Raw genomic sequence first — 16,239 nt, forward strand, 5'->3', positions numbered from 1 at the left:
CAGTTCTTAATGTGTGTAAAGATGAAAAAAGGACAGGTTGAAAACAATCAGAATCTGGTATTACCAGAAATATTTCCAGAATTTGAAGTATTCTCTTTCATTTTTGCAACTATTTGGGACAGAATATCTCCACATAGCCATAGCGGCACTAGAACTATGTTGACCAAACTGGTCACAATTGTCTCCTAGGTGCTGGGATTACAGGCATGCACCACTAGTCCCAACTGAGGTTCATTTGTAAAATGACCCATCCTTCAATCAGAGAATGAAAGGAAAAAATTTAGATTTTCAAAGGATCATCACTGTTTTCATTAACAATAACACTTCTTGAATTTCTATAATAACTTAATATGGCAAATCATTTCCTATGTTTTTAATAATTGGGTTATTTTGATTTGTTAGTTTCATGTTTCATGTTTGAACTGTATTTGTATGCATATATTTGTGCCATAGTACATATATGACAGTGAGAGGACAATTTATTGCTGTCTCTTATCTACTTCCCTAAGTTCTAAAGATGAAACCCAGCCAGTCATTTCATTCAAGTGATCTCAATGGCCCTTATTTCAGTTTAAAACATATTTATTTTGTAGTGTATTAGTGTGAATATTTCAAATGCCAATTTTAGAAAAGAGATAAATAATGTAGGAGTAATATGAGCCTCGCAGAGAGTGAACTTGGGTTGTCAGGCCAGCAGCAACCAACTTCAACAACTAAGACAATTCTCTGGCATGTATTTGTGGTTCTGAGAAATGTCATGAACAACTGTTTACTACAAAGAATAATATATAGTAACACATTCAAAATTTGTAACACTATACAGTTTTTTACAATATGATTTATCACTCAAATCCTCCCATTTTATCCACCTTTAGATGACAATGTTTGTAATTTGAAAAGAAGACCATATTTTAGGGATATAGTGTTTCAACCAATTTTATTTCAGAATCAGTGAGACACCTAGGTGGGAAATGTATGTGGTATATGAAGCTGGAAACCACACTTTTAACCACCATATAAAGACTGAAAAATAGACCAAAGTTGCCCTCCAGTCTCCACATAATAGGTAATGTGCTACTAACCGATAAACTCAGTACACACAGACCAGAAATCTCTTTACTAGCAAGAAATATCAACTTTTTTACATTATCTACAATAACTACATAATTCCCTCAGAAGGCAATAGATCAAAATGAAGTGCCAAATGGTTAACCATTGGGAACATGAAGTTATGGAGAATATTATCATATATACATATCCATGGCACATCAAGATATATTTTCAGATATAGAATTGACTGACTATACTACTTCATTACATCTCTTAGATGGAAAGGCGAAGTTTCATGTACCATATTAAATAAGTTCCCAGCTTTTCTGCTGTCTGAATTCTTTCACAATAATGAAGACTACAGAAGTGTTCAAATTCTTCATCATATTAAACACATTCATAGGGCTTCTTTCCTATATATGTTCTCTCATGTCTTTGGAGATAAGTGTTGAGAAAAAGGCTTTATTACATTAATTACATTTGTAGGGTTTCTCTCAAGTATGTGTACTTTTATGTATTTGGAGAGTACCATGATGTGCAAAGACTTTACCACACTGGTTACATTCATACTGGTTTCTCTCCAGTACGAGTTCTTTCATGTATTTGAAGATTATCATGCTGCGAAAAGGCATTACCACACTGATTACATTCTTAGGATTTCTCTCCAGTATGCATTCTATTAAGTATTTAGAAATTACCATGTGTGAGAAGGCTTTACCATACTGGTTATATTCATAGGGTTTCCCTCCAGTATGTGTCCTTTTATGTTCTTTGAGCTTACGAGGATGTGAGTAGGCTTTACCACACTGATTACATTTATAAGGTTTCTCTCCAGTATGTGTTCTTTCATGGCTTTGGAGATTACCATGCTGCGAAAAGGCTTTACCACAGTGATTACATTCATAGGGTTTCTCTCCAGTATGTATTCTATTATGTATTTTGAAATTACCATGCTGCGAAAAGGCTTTACCACACTGGTTGCATTCATAGGGTTTCTCTCCAGTATGTGTTCTTTTATGTTCTTTGAGATTACGAGGATGTGAATAGGCTTTACCACACTGGTTACATTTATAGGGTTTCTCTCCAGTATGTGTTCTTTTATGTTCTTTGAGATTACCATGCTGCGAAAAAGCTTTCCCACACTGGTTACATTCATAGGGTTTCTCTCCAGTATGTGTTCTTTTATGTTCTTTGAGATTACGAGGATGTGAATAGGCTTTACCACACTGGTTACATTCATAGGGTTTCTCTCCAGTATGTGTTCTTTTATGATCTCTGAGATTACGAAGATGTGAATAGGCTTTACCACACTGGTTACATTCATAGGGTTTCTCTCCAGTATGTGTTCTTTCATGACTTTGGAGATTACCATGCCACGAAAAGGTTTTACCACACTTGTTACATTCATAGGGTTTCTCTCCAGTATGTGTTCTTTTATGTTCTTTGAGATTACGAGGATGTGAATAGGCTTTACCACACTGGTTACATTCATAGGGTTTCTCTCCAGTATGTGTTCTTTCATGGCTTTGGAGATTACCATGCAATGAAAAGGCTTTACCACACTGGTTACATTCATAGGGTTTGTCTCCATTATGAGTCCTTTTATGGTTTTGGAGATGAATATGTTGTGAAATAGGTTTATCAAATTAATTACTTATGTAGAGTTTCTCTCCATTGTGAATTCTTTTATGTATTTGGAGTTCACTGTGTTGTGAGAAGGCTTTTTCACATTGATTACATTAGTAGGATTTCTCTTCACTATGTGTTCTTTCATGCCTGCAAAGAAAATTGGTACATGTGTAAGCCTTACCATTTTCATTACCCTGAAGAATATTTTTATCTGTCTTAATTATTTTCACTATTTGGTCTAATTGAAAAGAGGACCCAGTTCCATAGTAATGGGGACAAGGACTTTCCCTGACATGAACTGATTGGCCTGTTCTTTGATCACCTCCCAGAAGGAGGAACAGCCTTACCAGGCCACAGAAGAAGACAATGTAGCCACTCCTGATGAGACCTGATAGACTTGAATCAGAGGGAAGGGGAGGAGAACCACCCTTATCAGTGGACTGTGAGAGGGAAAGGGGTGGGAAAAAAGGAAGGTGGGGTTGGGAGGGGACGAAAGCGGGAGGTACAGGGGGCAAACAAAGTAAACAAACTGTAATTAATAAAAATAAAAATTCATTAAAAAAGAAAAGAGGACCCAGATCTTAAGGTTTTATTGCTTTCTTTACATTCATAGTTTTATGTTTTGTTGCAAGTCTTTGAAGATACCTGTGATTGTTAGAGCATTTATTATATGGCTTACATTATAGCCTCCTTTTTTTTCTGTTGAGATTTTTTACATTTTATGAAAGAAAAGGAAAATTGAGAACTCAGAGCTTTACTACACTGACTGAATTCATACTGCCTTATACTGTGAGACACATTACATTACTAAAGTGAATCAAAAGAAACAGAAAAATTTCAACACACCTTGTACTTACAGAAATTTTCTACACTTTGAGATTGTGGATCTATATCCAATGACACTGGACAACTCATGCATTATAGTAGCTTAATTTATTAGTAGTCCCCATTTAGAATAGATTTTCTGTATATGAAACAAGTTTACAATTGACTTATTAATAATTAATTAAAATGAAATAGACACAGTGTAATCACTATCAGGCTCTCTGATGTATACATGCATAAAATAATACTGAAATACAAATTTCTACAGATCTTAAAATGGTTTGGTCTTGAAATGGAAACCTGGGGCAGGAATCACTAAGCCCCGTCCCTTCAGTACACTCTAACCCTAAGGGAGGTGATCATATCACTCAAGACTCACAGGCCAATCAGGACACGGAGGCCATCCCTCCAGTCAGAGGAAGAGGCAGGTTCTTCCTGGCTCCATGGAATTTGTTCGCTCTGTACTTGAGCAGGCTTTGTTTCCAGCCATTACCAAGGAGACAGCCCTGATTCATACCATCAGGTCATCTCCATGTTAAAGAAGAAGCATCTAACCATCTGCTTAATGGGCCATTACAGACTCACAGCCAACAATAAAGTCTGGTGTGCCATAAAGTTGCAGTTTTCTTCTTGAGAAAAGCATAGCTCTTTTTTTTTCCACATAGTCATATGTGGAAGACATCAGGTGAAAACCAATTGAACAGGGAAAACACTGTTGTGTTGAGGGTTGCCCTGATCAAACAAAGCTTTCTATGTGTATGGAGAATGTCCTAACTTCTTCTCACACTTCTCAAATATTCTTGACAGAACATGTAGCCTAGACCTTGGGAAATTTCTCCAAGATTCTGAGGAATTTAAAATAAAGCAGAGTTCCTTTTCTAAAACCAGGAATAGGGTGAGCTGCAGGGTCAGGGCATTTGAGGATGACTTGCTTTAGATTCTGAGAACCTAACTCTTTCCAACACATGGAGATACACTCATTGGTGCCAAAGTCACTGGTCTTGGTAAATAATATTCTTGAAATCCTGTGTTCCCCTTGTAAAGTATTGGGTTTTTTTAGACTTCTCATGATTTTATCCCATTGTATGAGAGTTTCTGATCAATTAATAGATGTCTCCTGTTTCCTTCCATTCTCCCCAGGAAGTAGTGTACAAAGTGCTAGTCTTCTTAAGATTAGTTAGGATAAGACATAGCTTGTGCAAGACCTTCCCACCTCAGCTTTTATATTTTCTACCTTCTACTTTTCCTAATATTTGAAACCTCTGAGACCTCTCACTTATACCCTGTCACTGAATAATGACCTGCTGTATTAGGGGAATGGTGTACATAAATAGTTCTAGGAATATTTTTCCTGTGTAAATCTCCCATTTGTCTCAGTGGCTAGATTTGAAATCTCTAGTCATTGAAATTGTTCAAAATATAATCTGGAACCTAAACTTAAAAGAGACTTAAGGAAGACTGCAAGTATGGAATACAAAATCATTTTTAGGCTGTCTTCTCTTATAGCATTAACTAAAGCTACGTAGGGATTTTTCTTTTTTACTTAACCATTTAATTGTGTATGGTGTACTTTCTCCCTCGGGGTGGATATTAATTCTAGAACAGCTGAATCTTCAACCTTTTGGGAAAATATTTCTGAGACAAGCTTTGTTGGCTCAGGTCACATTGATCACAGTCTGTTTCTCCCCAGAGGCATGACTTTGCTCACCTCTTGGTTAAAATTCCTAAATTTTTCTTAAATTAAAGGTGTACCATAGCAGAGTTTTAAAAAGAAGTTTTTAACATTGTTTCTAAATTCAATTGTTTTGTTATATATTTTACAATTTTACAGATAGGTTAGAAAATGGTGTCAAGGAAAAAAGGTAGATCAAACTTCAGCAGTATTTGATTAGCATTCTTTAACCTTTCCACTAACAGCAGACACAATGTGACTTAAGGAATTCAATTCCAGAGTTAAAAGGAGTTTCTGAGCTACAGCGGTGTCTCAAGTGTACATGGTGTTATGTAGTTAGATGGGGCAGATTACACATCTTGTGTTGTAATTGATATGGCAGGAAACAGACATAAAATTACTATTTAATGTTGTTTATTGTTTTGTTTATGGGCACCAATGGGACTGGGTTTGCCTGCAATCACTAGGGGAGGGCATAAAGGGCTACAGCGCCATAGTCCACCTTACTGGTGAGCTCCAGAGAGCAGTCTAGAGCATGGGGACTCTGTTTGAAAAAAGATCAGTAGGATCTAGAGGGTAATTTGAACAGTGTAAGGGTCCCTTTGACTTATTTTTTGTGGGAGTTGTGACATTTGTGTTTATTTCTATATGTATATAATCATAGGTAACATTGGTCTGCTTCAGATTTTTTTTCTTTGTTGGGTTTCCATAGGCATCTTAATGAAAACTTGACTAGATTATTGGCTTTATGTTCTTGGAATTTTTGCTTTCTTCTTTCACAGATATTGTGCACAATCTTCATTGTTTTTGCTGTACAGTAAGTACAGAAGTCATATTTTGTCTGTGTGTGTAATATGTCTTCATAATCCTGTTGAGAATTCTGAGGGTTTTTTTTTTCACATGGTAAATTCAGTTGGCAGCATGCCATCATAAAACTTCTAGTTGCCACCATTCAAGAGCATGCATGGACTGGACCTAGGCACCATATATATATCTAGCTGATGGAAAGCTTTGTCTTCGTGTTGGTCACCTAACATTTGAAATGGGGCTATCTGTGACATGGACACAGTTGCCTGTTCATTAATCACTTTGCCCTAGCTAGACTGTCTGCTCTGGCCTCAGTGGAAGAATATGCACTTAGTTTTTATGCAACTTGATGTCGTGAGGAAATTTGGTATGGGGAGGCTCCCCTTTTCTGAGAAGAAGGGGAAAAGTAGGGGGAAAGAGGGTGGGAGGATGATACCAGGAGGAGAGGAGGTATGGAGCTGCAAGCAGGATACAAAGTGAAAAAATAAATAAACTAATGAGAAAATGGCTGGTTTCTATGTAGGTGAGATATTGTGTTGATTGATGATTTCTATAGAAGGCTTTTCAATTGGGGGCAGCAATATCCCTAAGCAAGTGACCCTGGGCAGGATAAGCAAGCCAGCTGAGCATGAGATGATGAAGAAACAAGAGAGCAAGGCAGGAAACAAAATTTGGCATGGTTTTTGTCTTAGTTTTCTTGAAACTTGGTTTTCTTTTTTTTATAATAATTTTTTTATTAATTTCAGTTTATTCACTTTGTATTCCCCAAAAGCCCCTCCCGATCCCACTTTCCCTCACCCTTCCTCATTCATGCCCCTCCCCAAGTCCACTGATAGGGGAGGTCCTTCTCTCCTTCCTTCTGATCTTAGTCTATCAGATCACATCAGGAATGGCTGCATTGTCATCTTCTGTGGCCTGGTAACTCTGCTCTCCCCTCAGGGGGAGGTGATCAAAGAACAGGTCGATCAGTACATGTCAGAGGCAGTCCCTATTCCCATTACTATGTAACCCACTTGGACACTAAAGCTGCCATGGACTACATCTGTGCAGGGGTTCTAGGTTATCTCCATGCCTGGTACTTGGTTGGAGTATGAGTCTCTGGAAAGACCCCTGTGTTCAAATTTTCTAATTCTGTTGCGCTCCTTGTGGGGTTCCTGTCCTCTCCAGATCTTTCCCACTTCTTACATAAGATTCCCTGCACTTTGCCCAACAGTTGGCCATAAGTCTCAGCATCTGCTTTGATAGTCTGCAGGACAGAGCCTTTCAGAGGCCCTCTGTGGCAGGTTCCTAGGTTGTTTCTTTTTTTTTTTTTTCTCCTGATGTCCACCCTCTTTGCATTTCAGGATGGGGATTGAGCATTTTAGTCAGGGTCCTCTCTCTTGATTAGTTTCTTTAGATGTACAAGTTTTAGTAGGTTTATCCTATGTGATTTGTTTATATGAGTGAGTATATACCATGTGTGTCTTTCTGCTTCTGGGACACCTCACTCAGGATGATCCTTTCCAGGTCCAACCATTTACCTGCAAATTTCATGATTTCCTTATTTTTCATTGCAGAGTAATACTCCTTTGTGTAGATGTACCACAATTTCTGTATCCATTCCTCCACTAAGGGGCATCTGGGCTGTTTCCAGCTTCTGGCTATTACAAATAAAGCTGCAACAAAAATGGTTGAGCAAATGTCCTTATTGTGCACTTGAGCCCCTTTTGGATATATGCCTAGGAGTGGAATGAAACTTGGGTTTCTATCTTAGGCTTCTAAAATGATGGACTGTGATCTGATAGGACCAAACGAGTAAACCCATTCATGACCTGAGATGTTTTTGGTTAGGGGATTCAATCACAGCAGCACAGTAGCAAGTTATTACAAAAAAGCATATGCCAAAAGTGACTTTGCTCCTGGACAGACCTGAGAGTGTTCTCTTTTTTGAGGAATGTGGAAAATATCACGATGAGATGGCAAAAGCCCAGAGCTTAATTGGCTCTTCTTTTAGGACCTGGAAGTTCAGAATGTTGATTGCATACAGAGGAAGTGGAGGTCATAGGATTTCAGTGGAAAATAGACTCCATGAAAAAATAAGGTATAGGTCATTTTTGGGGTAATTTGGCCCCAGCTCTTTCTTGTTCTGCTCATGTTCTAAGAAATTAAGTAAGGTAGAATTAAAAATTGGGGACTGATTTTTTAGATGGAGATGTTTGTTTTCAAACCTGGCTTGGATGTCAAGGCTACATTTGAAATCTTGATTCTCATGTGTCAGCCTTCTGAGTTTAAGTCCAAGGATGGAAGATGTACCCCAATGTGTTCTGTTTTATCAACATATTTTAACAACCTTAATATTAAACTGCTTATTAGAATATCTAGAATTATCTACAGGTGCTAGATAATGTAACAACAATGATGTTTATTTCAAAAAAGCATGTTATATGTGTGTAATGTGACTATGTGTTCTTAGGCCACAACATATATATGAAGACTTGGTGACACTTTGGGGGTTTATTTTGACCATTCTTATATGATGGTCAAGGTCATGTTGCCAGTTTGCCCTCTAGATTTTTCAGATTGTATTAATTTTTTCTTTTTTATTTATTACAATCTATTTTTTATTATTAATTACACTTTATTCATTTTGTATCCCCCATAAGCCCCTCCCTCCTCCCCTCCCGATTCCACCCTTCCTTCCCTTTCTGCATGCATGCTCCTCCCCAAGTCCACTGATAGGGGAGGTCCTCCTCTCCTTCCTTCTGATCTTAGTCTATCAGATCACATCAGGAATGGCTGCATTGTCATCTTCTGTAGCCTGGTAAGGCTGTCCCCCCTCAGGGGGAGGTGATCAAAGAGCAGGCCAATTAGATTCTGTCAGAGGCAGTCCCTATTCCCATTACTATGTAACCCTCTTGGACAATGAACTGCCATGGGCTACATCTGTGCAGGGGTTCTAGGTTATCTCCATGAATAGTCCTTGGTTGGAGTATGAGTTTCTGGGAAGTTCCCTGTGTTCAAACTTTCTTGTTCTGTTGCTCTCCTTGTGGAGTTCCTGTCCTCTCCAGCTCTTGCTATTTCCCACTTCTTACATAAAATTCCATGCACTCTGCCCAACAGTTGGCCATCAGGCTAAGCATCTGCTGTGATAGTCTGCAGGGCAGAGCCTTTCAGAGGCCCTCTGTGGCAGGTTCCTAGGTTGTTTCCTGTTTTCTTCTTCTGGCTTTCAGAGGCCCTCTGTAGCAGGTTCCTAGGTTGATTCCTATTTTATTCTTCTGATGTTCATCCTCTTTTTCTTTCAGGATGGGGATTGAGCATTTTAGTTAGGGTCCTCTCTCTTGCTTAGTTTCTTTAGATGTATAGATTTTAGTGGGTTTATCCTATGTTGTATGTTTATATGAGTGAGTATACACTGTGTGTGTCTTTTTGCTTCTGGGACAACTGTCACTCAGGATGATCCTTTCCAGGTCCCACCATTTACCTGTAAATTTCATGATTTCCTTATTTTTCATTGCTGAGTAATACTCCATTGCATAGATGTACCACAATTTCTGCATCCATTCTTCAGTTGAGGGGCATTTGGGCTGTTTCCAGCTTCTGGCTATTACAAATAAAGCTGCAACAAACATGGCTGAGCAAATGTCCTTACTGTGTACTTGAGCCTCTTTTGTATATATGCCTAGGAGCGGTATGGCTGGATCTTGAGGAAGCGCTTTTCCTAGTTGTCTGAGAAAGCACCAGATTGATTTCCAGAGTGGTTGTACAAGTTTACATTCCCACCAGCAATGGAGGAGGGTTCCCCTTTCTTTGCAACCTCTCCAGCATGTATTGTCACTTGAGTTTTTGATCTTGGCCATTCTGATGGGTGTAAGGTGAAATCTCAGGGTCATTTTGATTTGCATTTCCCTAATGGCTAATGAGGTTGAGCATTTCTTTAAATGCTTCTCTGCCATTCAATATTCCTCTACAGAGAGTTCTCTGTTTAGCTCTGTTCCCCATTTTTTAAGTGGATTACTTGGTTTCCTGCTTTTAAGCTTCTTTAGTTCTTTATATATACTGGATATGAGTCCTCTGTCAGATAAAGGGTTGGTGAAGATTCTTTCTCAATCTGTAGGCAGTTGCTTTGTTTTGATGACAGTATCCTTTGCTTTACAAAAGCTTTTCAGTTTCATGAGGTCCCATTTACTGATGGTTGCTCTCAGATCCTGTGCTGTTGGTGTTCTGTTCAGGAAGTTTTCTCCTGTACCAATGAGTTCTAGAGTATTCCCCACTTTTTTTTCTAGCCGATTTAATGTGTCTGGTTTTATGTTGAGGTCTTTGATCCACTTGTACTTCAGTTTTTTGCAGGGTGATGAGTGTGGATCAATTTTTCTACATGTAGACATTCAGTTAGACCAGAACCATTTGTTGAAGATGTTATCTTTTTTCCATTGTATGGTTTTGGCATCTTTGTCAAAAATCAGGTGTCCCTAAGTGTGTGGGTTTATTTCTCGGTCTTCTGTTCAGTTCCATTGATCCACCATTCTGTTTCTATGCCAGTACCATGTAGTTTTTATAACTGTTGCTCTATAGTACAGCTTGAGATCAGGGATGGAGATACCTCCAGAAGATCTTTTACTGTAGAGGATTGTTTTAGAAATTCTGGGTTTCTTGTTATTCCATACGAAGTTGAGAATTATTCTTTCCAGGTCTGTAAAGAATTGTGTTGGCAATTTGATGGGAATTGCATTAAATCTTTAGATTGCTTTTGGTAAGATGGCCATTTTTACTATGTTAATCCTGCCAAGCCATGAGCATGGGAGATCTTTCCATCTTCTCATATCTTCTTCTAATTCTTTCTTCAGAGACTTGAAATTTTTTTCATAGAAGTCTTTGACTTCCTTGGTTAGGGTTACTCCGAGGTACCTTATGTCATTTGTGGCTATTGTGAAGGGTGTTGTTTCCCTACTATCTTTCTCAGCCATTTTGTCTTTTCTATACAGGAGGGCTACTGATTTTTTTGAGTTAATTTTGTATCCGGCCACTTTGCTGAAGGTGTTTATCAGCTGTAGGAGTTCCCTGGTAGAGTTTTTGGGGTCACTCACGTATACTATCATATCATCTGCAAATAGTGACAATTTGACTTCTTCTTTTCCAATCTGTATCCCTTTGATCTCCTTCAACTGTCTTATTGCTCTAGCAAGGACTTCCAGAACTATGTTGAAGAGATATGGAGAGAGTGGGCAGCCTTGTCTTGTCCCTGATTTTAGTGGGATTGCTTTAAGTTTCTCTCTATTTAGTTTGATGTTGGCTATAGGCTTGCTGTATATCGCCTTTACTATGTTTAGATATGTGCCTTGTACCCCTGATCTCTCCAAGACTTTAAACATGAATGGATGTTGGATTTTGTCAAATGCTTTTTCAAAATCTAGGGAGATTATCATGTGGTTTTTTTTTTTCTTTCAGTTTGTTAATATGGTGGATCACATTGATGGATTTCCGTATATTGAACCACCCCTGCATACCTGGGATGAAGCCTACTTGGTCATAGTGGATAATATCTTTGATGTGTTCTTGGATTCAGTTTGCAAGTATTTTGTTAAGTATTTTTGCATCAATGTTCATAAGGGAGATTGGCCTGAAATTCTCTTTCTTTGTTGAGTCTTTGTGAGGTTTAGGTACCAACGTGACTGTGGCTTCACAGAATGAGTTTGGTAATGTTCCTTCTGTTTCTATTTTGTGGAATAGTTTGAAGAGAATTGGTGTTAGCTCTTCTTTGAAGGTCTGGTAGAATTCTGCGCTGAAGCCATCTGATCCTGGGCTTTTTTTGGATGGGAGACTTTTGATGACCACTTCTATTTTTTAGGGGGATATAAGACTATTTAGTTGATTTACCTGGTCCTGATTCAACTTTGGTAAGTCAAATCGATCAAGAAAATTGTCCATTTCATTCAGATTGTCAAATTTTGTTGCATATAGACTTTTGAAGTAAGTCCTAATGATTGCTTGGATTTCCTCAGTGTCTGTAGTTATGTCCCCCTTTTCATTTCTGATTTTGTTGATTTGGATGGTGTCTCGCTGCCTTTTAGTTAGCTTGGCTAAGGGTTTGTCGATCTTGTTGATTTTCTCAAAGAACCAGCTCTTGGTTTCATTGATTCTTTGAATTGTTTTATTTGTTTCTAATTGATTGATTTCAGCCCTGAGTTTGATTATTTCCAGCCATCTACTCCTTCTTGGTGTGTCTGCTTCTTCTTTTTCTAGGGTTTTTAAGTGAGCCATTAAGTTGCTTGAATAAGCTGTCCCGAATTTCTTCTTGAAGGCACTTAGTGCTATGAACTTTCCTCTTTGCACTGCTTTCATTGTGTCCCACAAATTTGGGTATGTTGTGTCTTCATTTTCATTGATTTCTAGAAAGACTTTAATTTCTTTCTTTATTTCTTCCCTGACACAGCTGTCATTTAGTAACAAGTTGTTCAGTTTCCATGTGTGTGTAGGCTTTTTGCTATTTCTGTTATTGTTGAGGTCCAGCTTTATTCCATGGTGATCAGACAAGATACAAGGGATTATTTCAAACTTCTTGTATCTGTTGAGGCTTGCTTTGTGACCAACTATATGGTCTATTTTGGAGAAGGTTCCATGAGGTGCTGAGAAGAAGGTAAATTCTTTTGTGTTTGGGTGTAAAGTTCTGTAAATGTCTGTTAGGTACATTTGATTCATGACCTCTGTCAGAGACATTGTTTCTTTGTTTAATTTCTGTTTTGTTGACCTGTTCTTTGTTGAGAGTGGGGTGTTGAAGTTTCCCACTATTAATGTGTGTGGATCTATATGTGGTTTAAATTTTATCAATGTTTCTTTAACAAATGTGGGTGCTCTTGTATTTGGGGCATAGATGTTCAGTATTGTGATGTCTTCCTGGTGGAATTTTCCTTTGATGAGTATGAAGTGTCCTTCCCCATCTCTTTTGATTAATTTTGGTTGAAAGACTATTTTATCAGATATTAGAATGGCTACTCCTGCTTGCTTCTTGGGTCCATTTGCTTGGAATGTTGTCTTCCAACCCTTTACCCTCAGGTAGTGTTTATCTTTGTGCCTTAGGTGTGTTTCTTGTATGCAACAGATTGCTGGGTTTTGTTTACGTATCCATTCTGTTGATCTGTGTCTTTTTATTGGAGAATTGAGTCCATTGATGTTGAGAGAGATTAATGACCAGTGGCTGTTAGATCCCTTGATTTTGATGTTGGCTGTGGTCATCAGGTTGTGTGCTTGGTTGCTTTTTGTTTTACTGCAGTAAGGTTAAAGATTTCCTGTGTTTTCTTGAAATAAGCTAATTTTGGGGGGTTGTATTTTCCCTTCCAGTGTCTTCTGTAATGCTGGATTGTTTATAGGTATTGTTGAAATTTGTTTTTGTCATTGAATATCTTGTTTTCTTCATCTATGAGGACTGAGAGTTTTGCAGGGTATAGTAGCCTGGGCTGACATCTGTGTTCTCTTAGGGTCTGCATGATATCCATCCAGGCCCTTCTGGCTTTCATAGTCTCTGTTGAAAAGTCAGGTATGATTCTAATGGGTTTGCCATTATATGTTACTTGGCCTTTTTGCCTTGCAGCTTTTAGTATTTTTTCTTTGTTCTGTATACTTACTGTTTTGATTATTATGTGGCAGGAGGATTTTCTTTTCTGGTCAAATTTGTTGGGTGTTCTGTAGGCCTCATGTATTCTTATTGGCCTCTCCTTTAACTTGGGGAAATTTTCTTCAATGATTTTGTTGAAAATAGTTTCTGGGCCTTGGAGAAGGGAGTCTTCTTTTTCCTCTATATCTATTATTCTTAGGTTTTGATTTTTCATATTGTCTTGGATTTCTTGGACGGTCTGTGTCAGAAATTTTTTGGATTTAACATTTTCTTTGACATCGATTTCTTCCATTGTATCTTCTACACCTGAGATTCTTTCTTCCATCTCTTGTAGTCTGTTGGTTATGCTTACCTCTGTAGTTCCTGTTTTCTTCCCTAGATTCTTCCTCTCCATTATTTCCTCCATTTGTGTTTTCTTTAATTTTTCCAATTCTATCTTCAGGTCTTGAGTTGTTTTGTTTACTTCCTTCACCTGTCTGATTGTACTTTCCTGTTTTTCTTTTAGTTCCTTCAACTCTGTTTCTTTTATTTCATTCAGTGCTTTAAGCATTTCCTTTCTAAAGGCCATAAACTGTTTGGCTGCAGCTTCCTCTATTTCTTTACGGATGGCAATATTCTGTTTGAGTTTATCTTCCTCTATGTCTTTATGTATCTTATTTGTTTCCTCTGTTATCATCTTCATGAGCATAGTTGTTAGGTCATCTTCTTGGATTTCAGTTATGCTGGGGTATCCAGGGCTACTTGCCCCTGGGTAACTGGGTTCTGGAGATGCCATATTGCTCTGTCTTTTGTTGCTTGAGCTTTTACACTGGCCTCTACCCATTGTGCTATCTTAGGTGTTTGGGGTTATTTTCTGGTGGTTCTTGGGGATCCTATGGTGGGGAGAATCCCCTTTGCAGAAAGCTGGTTTTTCCTGAAGGATGTCTTCTCAGCTTTTTGGGTATAGTCCCTGGATGGCTGGCATTTTTTCAGGAGTTGCTGCTGCTCACCTCAGGGATAGGGACCTGAGTAGTAACTGTGGTCTTTGTTAGTCAAGAGGGTTCTCCTCTCACCCAGGGAAGTCCTGAAGACAGCTTCCCTGTTTCTGGGTTTCTTGGTGTAAATTTAATGATCAGCTGCTGTGACCCAGTTGGGCATCTGGTGCGCAACAACTGTTTGTGCCTGTGTCTGGAGCACAGCTGAGTGATGGCGGCTCAGCCCTGCCGGTCTGCTAGACTTTTTCTAGGGAAGGACTGGGTGATTTAAGTCAGTACAGTTTCCTTCCTTCCCTGTGGATTCTCTGGAGACAGGAACTCCCAGTCTCTTTTTTTGCCCTGGTGCGCACTGCTCAGACTCCACCAGCTGTCTGGCATGCAGAAACTGCCTGTGTCTGCCTTTCCGGCCTTTGGGAGTCTGGGCGTCTGCCTAAACTGGGTAATTTTCCCGAGACCCTTTTGGGGTGGGGGTGTCGGCTGAGTGCTCTGAGATCAGACCAGCCATTTCCCTCCCTGTGTGTTTGCACTGGACAGTGAAACTCATTCTCTGATGCTCTGGGGCCCACAGTTCCATCTCAGGCGGCGAATCAGGCACTCAGGCAGGCAGGGCTCTGTGCCGGAGCCTGGGTCCCCGGCTCTGGCTCCAGGCTGGCTCCTGGGGCACCCGTGGAACCTGAGTCTTTTCCAGGGAATGTCTGGGTGACCTACAGTTGGTCCCAATCGTTTCCTGCACTGTGAGGTTATCTCTCGACTGAAAATTCCAGTCTCTGATAGTGTGGTGCGCATGGTTCAGTCTGGGATCAGAGACATTGGCTTGTGGCTCTGGGCTGGGGCTGGGGCTGGCGGCCGGCAGCCACGTGTCTGGCAAAACCGGGATTTCTTCTGCAATTTAGCTGGGTGAGTTAAAAGCTGATTGAATCCCCCACCGTGTGGTATCCTCTCACCTGGGAAACATAATCACTGTGTTTTATGGCCATGAGTTCTGATTGCTGGTCACTGTGCTGATCCTGCTGTACTGCTGGTCAGAATGAGTCCTCCCGGCGCCACCATCTTGCCCCGCCCCCCAATTTATTCTTTTGTATCCCAGCTGCAGCCCCCTCCTTTGTTCCCTCTCAATCCTACTCTCCCTCCTTCTGAGTGTATTAAATTTTTGAAAAAATATTTTTATTTTTGACTTTACATCCCAAGGGTGATCCCTCCTTCCTTGACTCTCAGTCCACCCTCACCCTTCTCTTTACCTTCTCCCTCTCCTGTATCAACCGATCACAGCACATCAAGTCACATCAGGACTGAGCATACCCTCATCCACTCCACTGAAGCCAGGCAAGGCACCCCTGACAGAGGGAGGTGATCTAAAAGCAGGCAGTAGAGTAGAGTTCATATTAGAAACAGTCTCCCTCCAGTTGCCTCTCAACTCACATGGACCAAGCTGCACATCGTACAGTTAAGTTCAAGAGGCCTACATCCAGACCATGCATGCTCTTTAGTTGATGTCTCATTTTCTGTCAACCCCCCTGGTCTGAGTTACTTGTCTCTGTTGGTCTTCTTGTGGCTTTCTTTCCTCTCCAGGTTCTTCCATTTTTCCCACAGTACTTCCATAAGACCCCCGGAGATCTACCCCATGTATAGTTGCAAGTCCCAGCATCTGTCTCCTTCGGCTGCTTAGTGGAGCCTATCAGATAAGAAGCATGTTT

The 16,239-nt window shown here is 39.6% G+C and overlaps 1 protein-coding gene across 1 annotated transcript; it reads right to left on the bottom strand.

Annotated features, from left to right (window-relative positions):
* Positions 1–231: 231 nt before the first annotated feature.
* LOC132646050 (zinc finger protein 431-like) lies at positions 232–2,789 on the bottom strand (the record flags this gene model as incomplete). The annotated part of the gene is made up of 3 exons (XM_060376249.1): positions 232–252; positions 1,749–2,635; positions 2,705–2,789. Coding segments are annotated over 3 exons (993 nt in total), but the record flags the coding sequence as incomplete, so codon positions are not given.
* Between the last annotated feature and the right edge of the window lie 13,450 nt (positions 2,790–16,239).

Source organism: Meriones unguiculatus (assembly GCF_030254825.1).
Source record: "Meriones unguiculatus strain TT.TT164.6M chromosome 13 unlocalized genomic scaffold, Bangor_MerUng_6.1 Chr13_unordered_Scaffold_34, whole genome shotgun sequence".
Classification (NCBI taxonomy): domain Eukaryota; kingdom Metazoa; phylum Chordata; class Mammalia; order Rodentia; family Muridae; genus Meriones; species Meriones unguiculatus.